Source organism: Hypomesus transpacificus, chromosome 2 (assembly GCF_021917145.1).
Source record: "Hypomesus transpacificus isolate Combined female chromosome 2, fHypTra1, whole genome shotgun sequence".
Classification (NCBI taxonomy): Eukaryota; Metazoa; Chordata; class Actinopteri; order Osmeriformes; family Osmeridae; genus Hypomesus; species Hypomesus transpacificus.
Genome location: NC_061061.1, coordinates 5,909,836 through 5,929,008, shown reverse-complemented (window position 1 = coordinate 5,929,008; position 19,173 = coordinate 5,909,836). Strand labels below are relative to the sequence as shown.

At 42.0% G+C, this 19,173-nt stretch overlaps 2 protein-coding genes across 3 annotated transcripts in view; one reads left to right on the top strand and one right to left on the bottom strand.

The window, feature by feature from the left end:
- The window catches only part of LOC124480088 (exostosin-1a-like), an 89,661-nt gene that overhangs the window by 50,078 nt on the left and 20,410 nt on the right, over window positions 1–19,173 (bottom strand). The window lies entirely within an intron of this gene.
- Window positions 3,672–5,313, top strand: LOC124480102 (zinc finger protein 862-like). The gene is made up of 2 exons (XM_047039191.1): window positions 3,672–3,819; window positions 3,918–5,313. The coding sequence occupies exons 1-2, from the start codon at window positions 3,726–3,728 to the stop codon at window positions 4,421–4,423; spliced, it is 600 nt and encodes a 199-aa protein (XP_046895147.1). The 5' UTR covers window positions 3,672–3,725; the 3' UTR covers window positions 4,424–5,313.

The window sequence follows — 19,173 nt, the reverse complement described above, 5'->3', positions numbered from 1 at the left end:
GACTCTCCCAGAGCATCATGGGAAATCATTTGCCGCGAGAATCGAAGCTAACCGTCTTAATACATCCATGAAGCTAACAATAACAACGGATCCAGGCATCGAGTTAAAACTTTTCAAAGTATGTGGCGCCATATCGCCGGTGTAAAAAAGCCCGCGCGGAATCAGCAGTAGCTGTGGAGTGCAAAGAAAAAACGAGAAAGAAAAGGTATTTTTTGAATAAGTGGCGTATTGATGACAATGGGAAAACTAGGGAATGGTTAGCCTACCTTCCCGGCGAGCAGTCTATGCATTGTACTTACTGTCGAACCTACACGTCGCCAGAAAATGCTAACAATTCGTTCGTCAGAGGAACAACTAACCTTAAATTAGAGGCAATAAGAGACCACGAGTCATCCAAGTCTCACATCAAATGCACTGCCATACAGTTGGCGAAGACAGAACCCCAGAAGCAGAGTGTGGCAATAAAGACTATCTGCTCCATGCAATCGGCGCAATTGGACCGGATGAGAATTCTGTTCAGAAACGTACATGCGATCGGCAAGAAGGGAAGACCTTTTCGGGACTATGTTTGGATGTGCAAGTAAGTGAATTACTAACTTGAAATTGTGTTTTGTGATGGCTAGATAGATAGCTAGTTTTAGCAACAGCGAGCAAATAATGCAGCATAACGCACATTGTTAAATGGATAAAACAAATTACATATTTGTAATGAAGGTCAGTGTTATTAAAGTCACAATTGTCCTGTGAACTCCTTTCAGAGTGGATGAGCAGAAAGGACTGGTGATAGGGAAAACTTACCAGAACAAGAAGCAGGCCAGAGTTTTCATGCACTACATTGCTGAGGTGGCAAGGAGGGATCTTAAAAATAAGATTGAGAATTTAAAGTGTCTGGCAATTATGTCAGATGGATCAACTGACAGTGCAGTTATGGAGGAAGAGCTTCTGTACACCAGAGTGAGCCAAGCAGGGAACGTTGAGGTGCACTTTGTCGGAATCCAGGCTGTTGAAAAGCCAAATGCAGAGAACATCACAGCAGCCATCATAAGGATGATGAGAGAGGTGTGTGAGGATGAGAGTTGGCAGAAAAAACTTGTTGCTTGTGCAACAGATGGAGCAGCAGTGATGACAGGGTCCAGAAGTGGAGTGGTCAGCAGACTACGTGGCGACAAGTCCTACATCCTGGGTGTCCATTGCATAGCCCATAGGCTGGAGCTGGCATTTAAGGATGCAGTGAAGAGTAGCCCCCAGTGCAAAAAGTTGGATGACCTCTTGTCTTCCCTCTATGTGTTCTATCACAAGAGTCCACTCAACAGAGCAAACCTGAAAAACAGCTTCAAGGTGTTAGGAATGAAGCCACTCATTCCAACTAGAGTAGGAGGTACCAGGTGGCTTGCTCATCTCTTCAGGGCACTAGACCACTTCCTCAGAGGCTATAGGGGCCTAATCCAGCATTTTGAGCAGGTACAGTAGTATAGGCTAAGGCAAGGCTAATGATAATTTTAGTTCAAATTACTTGACTAAACTGAACTGACTCAACATAATAATACTTAGGCCTATAATCAATAATTGAAAAGTTGAACAAATTGATTAAAATGTGCAATTGTGTGTTGAAGATCCAGTCACCAGATTCGGAGGGGGTGAATCCTGTGCAGAAAAGCAAGGCACGTAACTTCTACCAAACGGCAAAGGATCCAGGTGTAGTGATGTTCAGCTGCTTTTTGCACGACAGCCTGACCCACCTCAGCAACCTGTCTGCATCCATGCAACGGCCATCTACAGTGCCCTCCAAAAGTATTGGAACAGTGAGGCCAATTCCTTTATTTTTGCTGTAGACTGAAAACATTTGGGCTTGACATCAAACGATGAATGTGAAACCAGAGATCAACGTTTCAGCTTTTATTTCCAGGTATTTACATCAGGATCTGATGCACAAATTAGAAAATATCACCTTTTTGTTCGAACCCACCCATTTGTCACGTGAGCAAAAGTATTGGAACATGTGACTGACAGGTGTGTTTTGTTGCCCAGGTGTGTCCTATTACATACATTATTCAATCAATAAATACCACTGAATGTCTACACTCAGGTTCAGATTGGGTAAGATAGGTTTTGTCTATGCAGACTGTATTCAGAGGTGAAAACAACATGAAAACCAGAGCGCTGTCTTTGGGTGAAAAACAAGCAATTGTGAGTCTTAGAGAAGATGGAAAATCAATCAGAGCCATTGCAGAAACATTGGCCATAGCCAGTACAACCATTTGGAATGTCCTGAAGAAGAAGAAAACTACTGGTGTACTAAGTAACAGACGTCGAACAGGTAGACCAAGGAAAACATCAGCAGTTGATGACAGAAACATTGTGAGAGCTGTAAAGAAAGACCCTAAAACAACTGTTAGTGAGATCAGCAACAACCTCCAGATGGCAGGAGTGAAGGTATCACTATCTACTGTTCGCAGAAGACTTCATGAACAAAAGTACAAGGGCTACACCAGAAGATGCAAACCACTCATTAGCAAGAAGAATAGGAAGGCCAGGCTGGAATTTGCCAAAAAGTACAGAGATGAACCTCAAAAATTCTGGGACAAAGTTTTATGGACTGATGAGACAAAGATTAACTTTTACCAAAGTGATGGAAAGGCTAAAGTTTGGAGAAAGAAAGGAACTGCTCATGATCCCAAACACACAAGCTCATCTGTGAAACACGGTGGAGGTAATGTCATGGCTTGGGCTTGCATGGCTTCTTCTGGGACGGGCTCATTAATCTTCATTGAGGATGTAACACATGATGGCAGCAGCAAAATGAACTCGGAAGTCTACAGAAACATTTTGTCTGCCAATTTAAGGAAAGATGCAACCAAACTGATTGGCAGAGCCTTCATCATGCAGCAAGATAACGACCCAAAACACACTGCCAAAACAACAAAGGAGTTCATCAGGGGCAAGAAATGGAAGGTATTAGACTGGCCAAGTCAATCTCCAGACTTAAACCCTATAGAGCATGCATTTTACCTGCTTAAGAGGAGACTGAAGGGAGGAACCCCACAAAACAAACAACAACTGAAAGAGGCTGCAGTGAAAGCCTGGGAAAGCATCAAAAAGGAAGAATGCAAAAGTTTGGTGACGTCAATGGGTCACAGACTTGCTGCAGTTATTGAAAGCAAAGGATTTGCAACTAAATATTAAGTCTTATTCACTTAAATATGTTTTAAGTATATCTGTTCCAATACTTTTGATCACATGACAAATGGGTGGATTCAAACAAAATGTGATATTTTCTTAGTTGTGCATCAGATCCTGATGTAAATACCTGGAAATAAAAGCTGAAACGTTGATCTCTGGTCTCACGTTCATTATTTGATGTCAAGCCCAAATGTTTTCAGTCTACAGCAAAAATAAAGGAATTCGCCTCACTGTTCCAATACTTTTGGAGGGCACTGTATAACAGTGGCAGAGGTTCAGAGCAGCCTGATAGCCACACAGGCTGTCTTAACTAAACACAAGAACAGGTAGGTGTGCGTGCATGTGTGTGAGGCAGAATATTTTTAAATATAATGAATAAAACATTGTGCTTTGTTGTGTTCTAAGACCCGGACCCAGGCTTAGGTCATTCTTAGAAGATCCAACCACATTTGAGGGTGTTACCTTGGCAGTACCCAGAGAGGGACCTCTCCCTGGCTGGTGTGAACTCCAAAAAAGACAAGCTGATAGACACATTTTGCAGCAGTATGGCGACACGATTTTGTGACTTCAGCTCTGGAGTACTACATGCTTCCAAACTGGTGGATATCACAAGCTGGCCGAAAGCAGACACACGTGAAGGTTATTATTAAGCACATTCAACATACGTATTCTAAATCGTTAAGTTGAAACCTTTTACTGTTTGTGCTACCTTAAGTTTTCCTTGTGTGTGTCTGCAGATTTTGGAGATGCAGATGTGGATTGTCTTATGAAGCACTTTGGTCCACAATTGGCTTCCTCTGGGGCCGATTTGGATCTGATTCCAGACCAGTGGACGTTCCTCAAGAGCAGTTTGTACCAGCAGCATGAGAACATGGAGCAGATGACCTGGCCAGAGATAAACCAGAGACTGGGAGGCCAGTGCCCTGATTTCCTTCAGCTTGTTGACATAGTACTCTGTATTCCATCATCCACAGCAGACTGTGAGCGGGGTTTCAATTTGATGAAACAAGTGAAGAGTGTCTGGAGGTCAGGTTTAAGGTCGGACACACTATCTGACCTGCTCACAGTGCAGCTAACCAGCCCTAACATTGAAGACTTTGATCCAGACTCAGCCATCCAGCTGTGGCATCAGGCCAGCGTCAGGAGGCCAGACTTCATGGAAAGAGGAGCCAAGAAGAGGAAGACCCAACTTGAAGATGACAGTGAAACGTCTGAGGAGGAGGATGACTCTGAACAAGACTAAAGTGACACTTTATTATTTTACTGAGAGATGAGTTATGAATTAATTGATATCTGAACACGATCTGTTTGCACTTAAAATAAATAAATGTAAATTTAAAGAAATGTAACATGTCAAAAGATGGAAACTATTTCACACTACAGATGTTTTTTAATGTTTTTTTTGTTTTGTACATTAAACATGTAGACCTTTAACTGTCTGATCAAATGTTTTATCTAGTTTACTTCTATTTTGATTAGAGACAGTCTTTTGTTTTAGATAGTCGGTCACACAAGAGGCAGTCTGTTTTGTTCACCATTAAGGCAAGGTACGTTTACTTATATAGTACATTTCCATTTGCCAATCTCCAATTTTAATAATGAAAAAGAATGTAGGCCTATTAGAGCAATTCAAAATATGCTAGTGCATTTTCTTTTATAAATTTGATTTCTGGAAAAAGGTGGCAGGTAAAAAATAAAAGTGGCTGGTAAAATTTGGCATCCACCTGCCACTGTGGCAGGTGGGCAAAAAAGTTAATTTCCCACCCTGTATAGCACATTTTAAAATACAAAGAGGTCTCAAGGTGCTTAACATGATATAGACAATCACAACAACAATAGTAAAAAGTCATAGAAGTGCTTATGAAGTGCAGAAAATAGGATAATATTAAATAGTAAAAGCTATTCAATTTAAAATAATTAATAAGATGATAATGGAATAATTTTGGACAGAGCAATCAAAACAATGCATTCTAAAAACAACACAGAAAAGAAACAAAAACAGTAACCACGACTTAGGGTGAATGCAGAGATATAAGTGGGTTTTGAGGTGTGATTTAAAAACAGCAAAGGAATCTAAGGCCCTAATGATCTCCGGGAGCTTGTTTCAGAATTGTGGCCCCAGCGAGGAGAAGGCACAATCTCCCATTTTAGTCAATTTTGGCCGCGGAACTGCAAGGAGGTTTGAGTTTCCGGACCTATGTGTCCTAGATGTAAAATGAGGGGTGAGGAGGTCTTTGAGATAGGTTGGACCGGTAGTGTTTATGGCCTTGTGAACTAGGAGAAGGACTTTGTAAATGATTCTTTGGTTGATTGGAAGCCAGTGGAGGGAATGGAGGACTGGGGTGATGTTTTCCAATTTCCGTGTCCTGGTGAGAACCCGGGCCGCACTGTTCTGAACATACTGCAGCCTCTGAATGGTTTTCTCTGGTAGACTTGCCAGCAGAGAGTTGCAATAGTCAAGACGGGAGCTGATACTGGGTGCACCAGCTTTTCTGAAGCATGTTTCGGTAAAGAGGGTCTCAGCCTTGAGATGTTTCTCAGGTGGTAGAATGAAGTCTGGCAGATGGATTAAATGTGTGCATCAAAGGACAGAGTCCAGCTTGACACCCAGGTTTGTGACGAGTGAGGAGAGAGGGGTGGGGTGACCATTTATGGTGATGTGGGTGATACCGGCCTTTTTTGTTTGATGGGGGGTGCCAATAACAATAGCCTTTTAGCTGTAGGGAGTTGTTGCTCATCCAGTGCTGGATGTCATCCAGGCATTTGGTAGTCCGTGATAGTGCCAGGTGTTTGTCAGGTGAAGTTCGGCGGTAGATTTGTGTATCATCCGCATAAGAGTGAAATTGGATGTTATGACTCCGAAGGATTTTTCCCAGGGGCAGCATGTCAATTAAGAAGAGCAGGGGCACCAGGACTGACCTCTGGGGGACACCGGAGGTAACGCATCTAGTACTGGAGGTGAGATTGCCATGGGCAACATATTCCTGCCGTCCTGTGAGATTGGAATAAATGAAGTCCAGGGCATCGCCTGTAATTCCCACTTTGTTGAGGCGCCGATACAGGATACTATGGTCCATTGTATTAAAAGCGGCACTTAGATCCAGCAAGATTAGAAGACTGGGGGAGTCGGAGTCTGACAACCTTAGGAGGTCATTTACCACCCTCACCATTTACATTTACGCATTTAGCAGTAGGGGTGTCACGATACCAAAAATTCAGTAATCGGTGCCAATACCATTAAAATAACATGATTCTCGATGCCAATTTCGATACCATGGTAAAAAAAGAGGATTGTCTAAGATTCCATGTAGGCTACTTGAACCATGAACTTCTTAAAAATATTCGAAAAATAGCAAAATGTCCTACAAAGACATACAAAACATGTGCAATAGAGCATAGCACAACATAATAAAGTGCAATTAAGCCATTCAGCTAACAAGATGAACATGACATGAGTTTACCTTCTAAGCTATGGGCTAACGTTAAAACTAAAGCTAACCTAAACTATGTACATAAGCCATTGTAACACACGTGCCCACCATCTCAAACATCATGTAATGTGTATTTTAGTATGACAGATTAAATAAACAGAAAAAGAGCATTCTTTGGATGTATTCAGAATTTCGCCGCGACTTCAACGAACATTGATTTATTTTGTATGATGCCAGATGTTAGCATCGGTGCTGCGCCTCTTCTGGAACTGAATCAGAACTTGCCTTGAATTCTTTAAACAAATCCAGATGACGATCTTTCAGGTGCTTAGCTAAATTGGAAGTATTCCCCCTTGGTCTGAAGACTGCGGTAGCATTTTTTGCATAATGGCTTCTGCGGATTAATTATAACGCCACGGTCATCTGCCTCAAACGCAAACTACTTTTTTTGCCTTTCTTGTCAACAAGTCGAAGCGGGGCGATCGCTAAAGCAGCAGTTGTTGTCTTGTTTTTCTTAATGTAAACGTCGACTGGAACACTCCTGAAGGCGCAGCACCGATGCTAACATCTGGCATCGGCGGTCACGGTACTTACGGTGCTTCAAAAAGATGGGCATCGTCGGTGTTTTGTTATTTTAGCATCGGAAGGTAGCGTAAGTATCGGTTCTCGTGACATCCCTATTTAGCAGACGCTTTTATCCAAAGCGACTTCCGAGAGAGAGCTTTACAAAAGAGCATAGGTCACTGATCATAACAACGAGGTAGTCCCAAACATTGCAAGCAGCCAAAACATGAAGCATACATTGTGAAAAAACAACAATTTGCAAGTGCCAAAAGGGAAGACCCATAAGAGCATGCAGTTATACAAGTTTCAAATTAAAACAACATGAACCACAAAAAGTGCAGGACTGTACCTGTAGAAGAACAATCAACAGTAAAATATTTCACAGCGAGTACAAGACTTAACTTTGTTATAACTAACCTACAAGAGCAACAAGTCACTCAATAAGAGTCATTGTGATCCTGGAAGAAACTAACGTCAGGTCCAGCCAAGTATTCCTAAGTCCCGTTGTACTCCCGGAACAAGTGCGTCTTGAGCCTTTTCTTGAAGGTGGGGAGACAGTCAGCGTCCCTGATGGAGGTGGGGAGCTGATTCCACCATTGGGGAATCACGCAGGAGAAGAGCTTGTGTTGGGACCAGGCAGTCCTGAGCGGTGGGACCACCAGGCGGTTGTCTGAAGAAGACCGTAGGTGGCGGGTGGGGGTGTAAGGCTGCAGGAGAGACTTGATGTAGTCGGGTGCAGTCCCGTTCACTGCTCGGAAGGTCAGTACCAGGGTCTTGAATCTGATGCGGGCTGTGATGGGTAGCCAGTGGAGAGAGATGAGGAGCGGGGTAACATGGGAACGTCTGGGTAGATTGTAAACCAGGCGGGCCGCTGCGTTCTGAATCCTCTGAAGAGGGCGGGTTGCGCATGCTGGGAGACCGGCGAGCAGCGAGTTGCAGTAGTCCAACTTGGAGAGGACCAGTGCTTGGACTAACAGCTGGGTGGAGTGCTCAGACAGGTATCTCCTGATCTTTCGGATGTTGTAGAGGGTGAATCTACAAGACCGGGAGACTGCGGACACATCACCAGAGCAGTTTCGGTGCTATGGATAGGTTTGAAACCAGAATAGAAAGATTCATTAAGCTGGTGGGTGACGACCTTTTCCAAGACGGGGATGTTTGAAATGGAACGGTAGTTTGAGGTCCTCCGGGTCCAGATTGTGCTTTAAAAGCACAGGTTTGATGGCTGCCAGTTTGACGGAGGGGGCTAATTCACCAGTAGACAAGGACCTGTTTATTATATGGGTGGCAACAGGGACAATGGCTGTGAGGCACCCTTTCATTAGAGATGTGGGGATGGGGTCCAAAGAGCTGGTGGAGGAGTTCATTTTCAAAACAATGCTGGGTAACCTCAGCAAAGTGATCAAAGGCTAGGCCATCATGGGGGGCATGATCTGAGGGAAGATCAGGTTGGTCGGGGGTGATGTTGTGCCTGATGTTTTCGACCTTTGATTGAAGTCCATGAAGCGGTTTCAGTCATCAGAGGAGAGAGTAGTGGTGGAGGAGCTGCAGGGTTTGAGCATCTGATTTATCATAGAGAACAGGTGCCTAAAATTTCTATGGCCAGAGTCAATGAGAGTAAGGGTGCTTTCACACCTATTAGTCAGTTTGCTTGGTCCGAATCAGTGGATGAGTTGCTACTTTGTTGCATTTTTCATTAGGTCCGGTTAGTGTTCACACGGTCCGGTTTTAAGCAAACTAACGTTTGTAAAAATACAATGACGTTTGTAAAAAACAAAAACAATGACACGCGGTCATACAGGTTGTTAATCTATTGGTCAGAATATGATTGAGGGAAAATCACTTCCTTGTCACGAAACAACAATGGAGCAACAGCAGCGTATTGAGATTGCAATACTATCTTTAATTGTTATGACCACGTTTTTTGGGTTGCTCGTTGGTCTTTTACTCAGGATTATATCCAGGTCATCAAACCATGGGAATATTTTTTTTTCGTCCGACGAGCTACCACTTTTCCATAGAATATCACACACTTATGTATTGCTGCCTACGTTTTTTTAACTTTCAAACGACATTGGTCCACTGTGCAATAATAACCCTTTATTTCAGTAAGCCTATATCACTAAATAATTTAAATACCTCACTATTCTTATGTGTCTCCACAAGTATCTCCGCAATATGATCATCAGCCCATATTTGCAGAAGAGCTTTCACTTAATCAGTTCCCCACGTTTTCCTTCAACTAATTTTGCTGCTAATGAGTGGCACGGCTGTCTCTGTCAAATGTCAACATCCTTTTTCAACCCACAACGCACTACATTTTGGTTTGCTTCCTGGAATAGGTCAATAATATGTCCGATTACGTTCACACCTAAGCGAACCGAATCATGGTTCACTTGGAACCGGACCGAGTACCGTCTTTTTAGGGGGACCATGGTTCGGTTGTTTGGTCCGTACCAGAGTTCGAATGCGTGTTCTCACCTATCCAAACGAACCGGACTTTCAGAGAAAACGGACCATGGTCCGATTGAAACGGATCAAACATGTCAGGTGTGAAAGCACTCTAAGATGCCCTGGTAGCTCTTAGAGCAGAGGAATGTTCTCTGAAGGACAGCTTGTGGACAGTTAAGCCAGTTCGCCTAAATCTGTGCTCAATTTTCCAACCCTCCGATTTTAGGGCTCTGAGAGGGTCAATGAACCAGGGGGCCGCGTTTTTTCAGGGGCAAACCTGTCTAGGCCATCATGAAGAGTGCGGTGCGAGAAAGGTGAACCACACTGGAAAATATAGCTGCAAACAGCAATGAGGGGGCCAAGTAATCAAATGACCCAAAAAGCCTTGGAACAGATTCGCTGAAACACGACCCAACTTCCTTCTTCTTGGGATCTTCTTGGGATCTCCCATGATATAATGAGACAGAGGAACCACTTAATTAAGGCAAACAAATCAACAGTTATTGGCCAAAATGCATTTTTGTTGCCTGCAGCCCCTCCCAGTGATCACATGACACCAAATTGATTGGATGTCCTCAGAAGAGGGTTCTGAGTCGAGGTAACAAGTTAAGTACTGATATCTCAAAGAGTTGCAGAGATATGACCCAACTTCCTGTTTGGTTGCTTTGCTGCCGATTTCGAATGGCTGTACCAGACAACAGGTTCTAAAAATCCAAAAACCATGTGATAACTTTTGTGAGGCTTGGTCTGAAGATAATCTGTGCAAAATGTATGCTTATTGCAGCGCCCCCTAGATGTCAAATGGCAAAACCAAGTCAATGCATTTCTAAGGAAATTGTGGGGTGTGCATGCGTCCGTTGCAGATGGGTCCGTTTTATTACTTACATTTTACAACTAATATTTCTTTATATTTTAAATACTTATGCGTAGGCCTTCTTAATAGCCTATTTATGAAGATTGCATAGATTAAAAAGCGTACATTTGTTGCTGCTCATTTACACTTGAAAATAATAAGAGTGAAGTGTAGAGTATAACAGTGTTCTCTTATTTCTCTGAGATTTTTCTCATACCCTGTGTAGCTAGTTGGTAGCTGGTTCAATGAATGAAGTCCACGCCTCATACAGATGTGTCCTTGCATTTAACTCTCTCTCTCTCCAACTAACACTGTGAAAACTAAGAAATTAAAAGACAAAAGTTTGACTTATTGATTTGACATTTTAGGTGGGTTAAATGGCGCAGCATACATTGAAACATGCATCAACTGAATCACTTTACAAATGTAATGACTAAATCATGGCTCCAATCAAATACTAAAACACAATGATAGCTAAATAAATGAAATAAAATACTGTGTAAGCCTTTTTGAACCATGTGCAGATTCCTTGTTAGCTTCCATCGCAGCCATCAACCCCTCTCTGACCCACAATGCCCTGTCCAACCTTTTGCAGCTCTGGTCACATGACTCAATCAAATAAAAAACACTTTCCAAACAAAAGCATTAAACCGGTAACCAAAACGTTTCTTAGTAAGCAAACCTTATTATTTTTCTTTGTTAAATTAAAACAGATGACTCTACATTAAACAATTCCCAAACAACGGAAACTTGTCTCTCCAAGACAGTTACACCCTGCAAGTGGGAATGGTGATGTGGCAGCCTCACATACTTGAAACAGTTGCATGAAAACGAAGACATTTGGCAATCCTGTGTAAAAATGGTCCTAACCTATATCAAACTGGAGAGGATACAATTTCTGGGGAAATTGTGGGGTGTGCTTGCGTCCGTTAGTTTTTTGTGTGTTGCTTAGGCGGCCTTTCGTCCCCTTACATTACTAATTTTACTTTTATATTTTAACTAGTTTCGAAACCAGTACTTTTATACATTTACATAAGTAAAAAGCTTGAGTTGATACTTCAACTTCTACAGAAGTATTTTTAAACCCTAGTATCTATACTTCTACTTGAGTAATGAATGTGAATACTTTTGACCCCTCTGGCTGTTCCACTATGGAAATCCATGTGCCAAAACCTGTGATTTAGCTTTTTTTGGCGCAGGAAACACAAGTGGTGCTAGCTAGTCAGATGGAAAGCAGAGTTGCAAATGAAGTCAGATGTATCATAAAAATCCAGGGTAAATTCAGCTAAAGTTCAGAAGCGGCCAAGGCAGTTAATTAATTCAATGGCGGGTAGGATCAAAGTGTGCTTCCTGGCCAGGCCCTTGGTTATGACCTCACAAGGGAAAAGCCTGAAGTTTCACTGAGGTGGCAGACAGACCAGTGGATTGTATGAGCCAACAGCTGATTTAGCTGTCTGCAAGCCTAATATCTCCTACCACCTGCAATCTCAAACTCGTAACATTACCTTCTATTTAGTAATCTTAAAGGATGTAGGCTATGCTATAAAAATTCTGAACTGACTGAAAATAACCTTGTTTTATCAGCTTGGATGTAGATCCTGCTAGTTCTGTCCCAAACCCAGAATGGAGAGAAATACTGGAAATTAGGTTAGGAATTTATCCTATTTATGGGTATTACATTACAATACTTGTAAAAAGTGAATCCTTAAAAAATAATTCTATGTCAAAATTGGAAGAGACAGAAGTCGACCCCTATAGCCTTGTTAGCTGGGAATGTGGACGAGGGCATGCTAGCCTGCAGTCAAAGCCTTGAGGAGGACTTGAGCCCATCTCCTGCACTGGAGAAGTAAATTATGGGATTTTCTCAGTCTGTCTGGTGATGTCTAAACAGGTTTGGAGCAGCCAAGAAATGAAAAAGAGGAAACTAAACTACCCTGAAACTACTATAAATACTATGAAACCAGGGTCAGACCACAGTGGCCGAGAAAGTCTTTATACTGGGGCATGCGCCCCTGTAAAATTAAGTTTGAGTTTTAACAATTTACTTTATTAGTCAGTGCATTCATTTAGATTGATTATCTCTATCCCAATCACGATTGTAAAAAAAAAACTGTATTTGCGTTCAAATGAATGCAAAAGAAATTTGCATGCCCTCATTAACTATTGTTGTCCCTTCCAAAGCTTATCAAACTTGCGTCCCTGAACTGTTGTATGGTGGGTTAAGCAAGGGGAGTTTCTATAGTGCATTGTGCGCAGCAAGCTTGACAGAAAGAAAACGAATATGAATAGGGGCCTGTGCCCCAGTAGAGTTTTATGTCTAACAACGCCTCTTGTGTACGCTCATACATCTACTCATACATGTTGTTGGCTACTAGTGCTGATTAATAGTCACATAAGAGGGGAAAGGGAGGGGGGACTGAAGTTTGAGTCATTCTCCGTCAGTGTGAGTTTAAAAGCCACAGGATTTGCCTGAGAAGTGGACTTAGCACTGCTTAATTCTCTATGTAGCTTTCATAACATATTTCATTGTACATGAGGGATAATTGCAAAAGCCCTTGTCATACTTGAGGAGGAAAGTTATCTGTGGGATTGAAAGCAGCGGAAATGCTGCCTCTTGGTCACACACACAGCTTGGGTTGCATGGCCAAATGTGCATTCTTGCCACAGCCTGCTCCCAGCATTCCATGAGGAATACATCACCTGTGAGGAGTTGCCAAGGTCCACAAATACATCAGCCTGTCGGGGGGGAGCAGAGTAAATAAACAACGATGCCCTCTGCCCTTCCATCTGAAAACCCCTTGATGCAGGCACAAACAATCTCCCTCTCTCTCAACTTACACAGGGACTCTCTTTCCTAGCACACAAATACAGTGTGACCTCATACTCAACTGGAATACTTCAATAACTGGAAATTAGACTGTAGAGCATTAGGTTTTGCTATATCCAACTGACCACAATAGCCTAGTAGAATACTGAGACTTTGCCAGCCAAGCAGAGTACCTGACCTCGATTGTCTAGTTTAGAAGAGTATCTGACCTCGCTAGCCCAGCAGTGTAACTGACCTCGCTAGCCTAGCAGTGTAACTGACCTCGCTAGCCTAGCAGAGTAACAGAGCCTTCAAGCCTGGCAGAGTTCCTAACCTCGCTAGCCTCGCAGAGTAACTGAGAGCCTAGCAGAATACCTGACCTTGCTGCCTAGCAGAGAAAATGAGTCGGCCAAATACACTTATCCATAAACAACAGGTCATATGCAGAAAAACACTTTATTCTGTGACCGACAGTGTGTAAGGTTCATTCCATATCCATCACTAGCATCTTCCATACTGCCACTGAAAACAGCTAGATCTGACAAAGTATCCTTCTGTAAACTCTCCTGGCAGGTGACATTAGAGTGATGAAATTAGAGTGGAATGGTAATACTTTTAGTACTTGTCTATAAATCTGGCCAGTAAAAAATGATATGGCTATCAATGAACAGGTCTGCTTGACATGGGGTGAAGGGGTGGGGGAAAGCGCTGAGAGGCTTGTGCATTCCAGGATGACAGTAATACACAACGCCACGCACCGACTGTGCACATACTTTGCATCCTCAAACTTCTACCCTCTGCTCCACCCACTCACACCCATAGAAAGACACAGCCAAATACAACTACTAACATTCATACATTTGACAGCTACAATACTTATTCAGCTGCCAACTCACTCAATACTCCACTGCTCCATATGGGAGAAGGAAATAGCAAGCATAGCTGGAGATGGAGAGCTGTGGGCGGATGGCATGACATGCCATCTTGAATGACAATCCTGTCCATGTAATTGGGTGCCTCCTTATCCGTTTTTTTTCTTTTCTTTTCCCCACAGCTCGTTGACTGTTAGCCCCTCAGAATGAGCAGCCGCTTATCCATGTGCTTTATTGAGACCTTGCTCAGCAATTCATCTACTTTATCCCATCCTGCAGCCTACACAGGTCTTTTTACTGTAGTCCAGTACGCATTTAACAGTACAACCTTTAAACCTGGTCTCCAGTAAGCAACCTAGACCAAAACAAATACACAGGTGAAACCATATAACGTACGTATGCAGTACACAACATATTTATAACAGGCTTGTACAAGACCAGCTATAATTTTATAATTATGCTGAATATCCAAATGTTCAAATTCACCAACATTTACACTTGCAATATGATTTACTCAGCTCTATTCTCTCAGCAGCTGAAAGAGACAAATGCCCATAGATATATGAAACTCTGGATCGCCTCCCTCTCTGTCTACCATAGTTCATTGTTGGCATTGTGCCATTTTACCTTTCTCGAGATTAAATCTGTGTACAGCCACAAAGCCTGTACGAAGGATGATGGCAGTAGACAATGAAGACAAATGATACAAGTGATGTGGAAAAAAAGGTACCACACTGTCAGCCCATCAACAATCACTTCAGACAGCTGGGCTCCATCCTAGTCCTATTGCCCATATCTCATAAACCTGCAAATATTGAAGGAAGATTGTAGCAATGTTTCCACCATAGTCACTAAAAAGCTTTATACCTATTCAATCTTGTCAGATTGATACGTTTGATACAGATTGATAAGTGTTGAGGCATAGAGATGTTATCGCGTTGTTGAACTGTATTGCTTCCTCCCGATCTTGCTTGTGCCTTTAAACTCTAGGTTGACTTATTGAGCTGTCAAACTCAGAGTTGACGGTATCAGAACAGGTGATAAAAATGAGTTCAATTGCGGTAGCCTACTGCACTTTGTTGGATTATAAAAAGGACACTGCAAAATATTAACTTTGCAGAGTGCCTGGTTCTCGAGATATCAGACCAGACTCGCTGCAGACAAGAGGACCAATCAGAATGAAGGGCCTTGAGACGCAAATAATTTTTTCTTTATTTTTCATTGTTTTATGTCAAAATACTTATCCAAACAACGTCAATCGTGGTACTGCACTACGTTGAATTATAAAGAGGACACATCCGGAATATGAACTTTGCAGAGTGCCCGGTTCTTGAGCTGATCGTAACTGAGAGACTCCTGGCATTATCATCAGTCATTTAGCAGCTCTTATCCAGAGCTTCATATTATTAGAGAGATTATATGGATATATTGGCTACTTGTATTCAGAAATCAGAAAAGGGGGGTACAGAAGTCAAAAAGGTTTGAGAACCATCGGTATACTGAACCTCTGACTGCTCACCCATCTTATTCCATGTTTGTGTTCCGAACAGAGCATGTCCACATTGTGTCATATGAACAATATGAGGGCTGACAATATTGTTCATATACTGTAACTGATGCAGAAAGAAAAAAACAAACACTCGAAAATATATTCTGATCACCCTCCAGTGTTTCCCCTAGGTTTACAGCTTTGGGTGGGGGGGGGGGGGCGGACACGGGCACAAATACTTAAATGACATGCTGTCGTTAGGGCTGGGCGATATGGGTAAAAAATTATCGATATAGATATTTACATTCGATAACGATAATTAAACGATAGACCACAGATCTGTAGTAGTAGCTAAATAAGTCTCCTCCTCAACTTTTTCCCTACACTCGGCATAAGGTTAAGGCAGAGCAGTGGGAGACAAATGTTTGCGGCCAGGGAGCACGTACCTTGGGTCAAGTAACTTAAGCTTTTTAAAACCTTGCTTTTTATCAATAGCCTACTTATCAATACCTTGGCGAAAACTCACACTTTCTCCATGTTCCAACGAGTGATTTTGCTTCAGGTGGTAAAAAAGGTTTCATATATATATTAGTATTATAATTTCACCAAAACGCTGTTCTTATATGTCCAGAGACGTTATAAGAAATCCGCAAAAACCGTTTGCAGACCTTTCCCATAGAGTTAATATAACTAGAGTAAGCTACTTTTGTCTTCCCCATTAATTTCTATGAAAAGTGCTCAGTGGCGCAGTGAGGCAAGCGAGAGCGCGAGACTGGGCGCGGCCATATTTCCACTTCCGTGTCTTCCGGTCTAGCTTTAAACAGTGGCTCTTTTTTTCCCCTAGCTCCGAGACCTCGTGCACGCTTGCAACTAGCTGTACACGTCATACTTTGCGACAACCAGTCGCAAGCATAGAATTATATGGTTGCGAGCGTGTGAGCTAAGGCAGAATCTTTGGGCAGAAAGTCCGATAAGAATCAGAGACATGATGCAAACTTAATGGAAATGTATTCTGTCACTGTATAGTATTCCTTCTACTTGTTTTTTAGAAATAGGCTATAGGGCTAAATATTGGGCTATTCTAGATGGAACTCGTCACATATGTTGCTTTTTTCTTCGTGATATGAGTATGATTTCCAACGCATTGTATCGGATGAAATAAACTGTTAACATGAACAGCTCCGTCGTTGTTCTCGCCAGGCAAAGAAAGCTTAGTTATTTTGGTAACCGAAATCTTCCATAATGCAGACTTACCAGGGGCGGTCTTTCCTACAGGCGGTAGAGGCGGTCGCCTAGGGCGCCACTCAGAGGGGGGCGCAAAAAAATGCGCCCAGCAAAAAATAAAAATAAACGTTTTTATTTTTTTGTTGCTGGGCAGTTTTTTTTGTTGTGCCCCCTTCTTTATCTCCAACCAATATTTTGACATTCAAAAATAAATCTAACATTAGGGTAAAATGAGCCAGGTATAGGTCCCCTTAAAAAAGGAAGCTTGGTGTTATCAGAACATGCTAGCACAGTGAGGCGTTTGGTTAGGGTGTGTGTGTGTTCAAGAACTTTGAAGAACGAAATAATGAAGAGGCAAGCTATCCAGGGCGAAATTTAAGAAGAAAAGACAGGAAGAATAAGAGAAATGTGCAAAGGCGAAAGGTAAATCCTTAAATTCTAGTCTTAGCCTATGATGAATTCCAGATAAGAAAACGGTTCATGAATGCGTGAATTGCCCCGGGCACTTTAGTGGAGTTAAGAAGAAAAGATGTACCTTATCATTGAACATTTTTCTACTCCATGTCACATAACCTACTTCTTTAAGGATTTTACAGTAGCCTATATCAAAAATGATATGTCCATTTATTCTACGTTATACAAAAAAAAAACACGATTAAAATAGGGGCGCACATACAGTGCCCTCCAAAAGTATTGGAACAGTGAGGCGAATTCCTTTATTTTTGTTGTAGACTGAAAACATTTGGGCTTGACATCAAATAATGAACGTGAGACCAGAGATCAACGTTTCAGCTTTTATTTCCAGGTATTTACATCAGGATCTGATGCACAACTAAGAAAATATCACATTTTGTTTGAATCCACCCATTTGTCATGTGAGCAAAAGTATTGGAACAGATATACTTAAAACATATTTAAGTGAATAAGACTTAATATTTAGTTGCAAATCCTTTGCTTTCAATAACTGCAGCAAGTCTGTGACCCATTGACGTCACCAAACTTTTGCATTCTTCCTTTTTGATGCTTTCCCAGGCTTTCACTGCAGCCTCTTTCAGTTGTTGTTTGTTTTGTGGGGTTCCTCCCTTCAGTCTCCTCTTAAGCAGGTAAAATGCATGCTCTATAGGGTTTAAGTCTGGAGATTGACTTGGCCAGTCTAATACCTTCCATTTCTTGCCCCTGATGAACTCCTTTGTTGTTTTGGCAGTGTGTTTTGGGTCGTTATCTTGCTGCATGATGAAGGCTCTGCCAATCAGTTTGGTTGCATTTTTCCTTAAATTGGCAGACAAAATGTTTCTGTAGACTTCCGAGTTCATTTTGCTGCTGCCATCATGTGTTACATCCTCAATGAAGATTAATGAGCCCGTCCTAGAAGAAGCCATGCAAGCCCAAGCCATGACATTACCTCCACCGTGTTTCACAGATGAGCTTGTGTGTTTGGGATCATGAGCAGTTCCTTTCTTTCTCCAAACTTTAGCCTTTCCATCACTTTGGTAAAAGTTAATCTTTGTCTCATCAGTCCATAAAACTTTGTCCCAGAATTTTTGAGGTTCATCTCTGTACTTTTTGGCAAATTCCAGCCTGGCCTTCCTATTCTTCTTGCTAATGAGTGGTTTGCATCTTCTGGTGTAGCCCTTGTACTTTTGTTCATGAAGTCTTCTGCGAACAGTAGATAGTGATACCTTCACTCCTGCCATCTGGAGGTTGTTGCTGATCTCACTAACAGTTGTTTTAGGGTCTTTCTTTACAGCTCTCACAATGTTTCTGTCATCAACTGCTGATGTTTTCCTTGGTCTACCTGTTCGACGTCTGTTACTTAGTACACCAGTAGTTTTCTTCTTCTTCAGGACATTCCAAATGGTTGTACTGGCTATGGACAATGTTTCTGCAATGGCTCTGATTGATTTTCCATCTTCTCTAAGACTCACAATTGCTTGTTTTTCACCCAAAGACAGCGCTCCGGTTTTCATGTTGTTTTCACCTCTGAATACAGTCTGCATAGACAAAACCTATCTTACCCAATCTGAACCTGAGTGTAGACATTCAGTGGTATTTATTGATTGAATAATGTATGTAATAGGACACACCTGGGCAACAAAACACACCTGTCAGTCATATGTTCCAATACTTTTGCTCACGTGACAAATGGGTGGGTTCGAACAAAAAGGTGATATTTTCTAATTTGTGCATCAGATCCTGATGTAAATACCTGGAAATAAAAGCTGAAACGTTGATCTCTGGTTTCACATTCATCGTTTGATGTCAAGCCCAAATGTTTTCAGTCTACAGCAAAAATAAAGGAATTG

Coding starts and splice junctions, on each gene's coding strand:
- LOC124480102 (XM_047039191.1), top strand. CDS start 3,726: ATGGCGACACGATTTTGTGACTTCAGCTCTGGAGTACTACATGCTTCC. Junction 3,820..3,917: donor GAAAGCAGACACACGTGAAG/GTTATTATTAAG, acceptor GTGTGTCTGCAG/ATTTTGGAGATGCAGATGTG.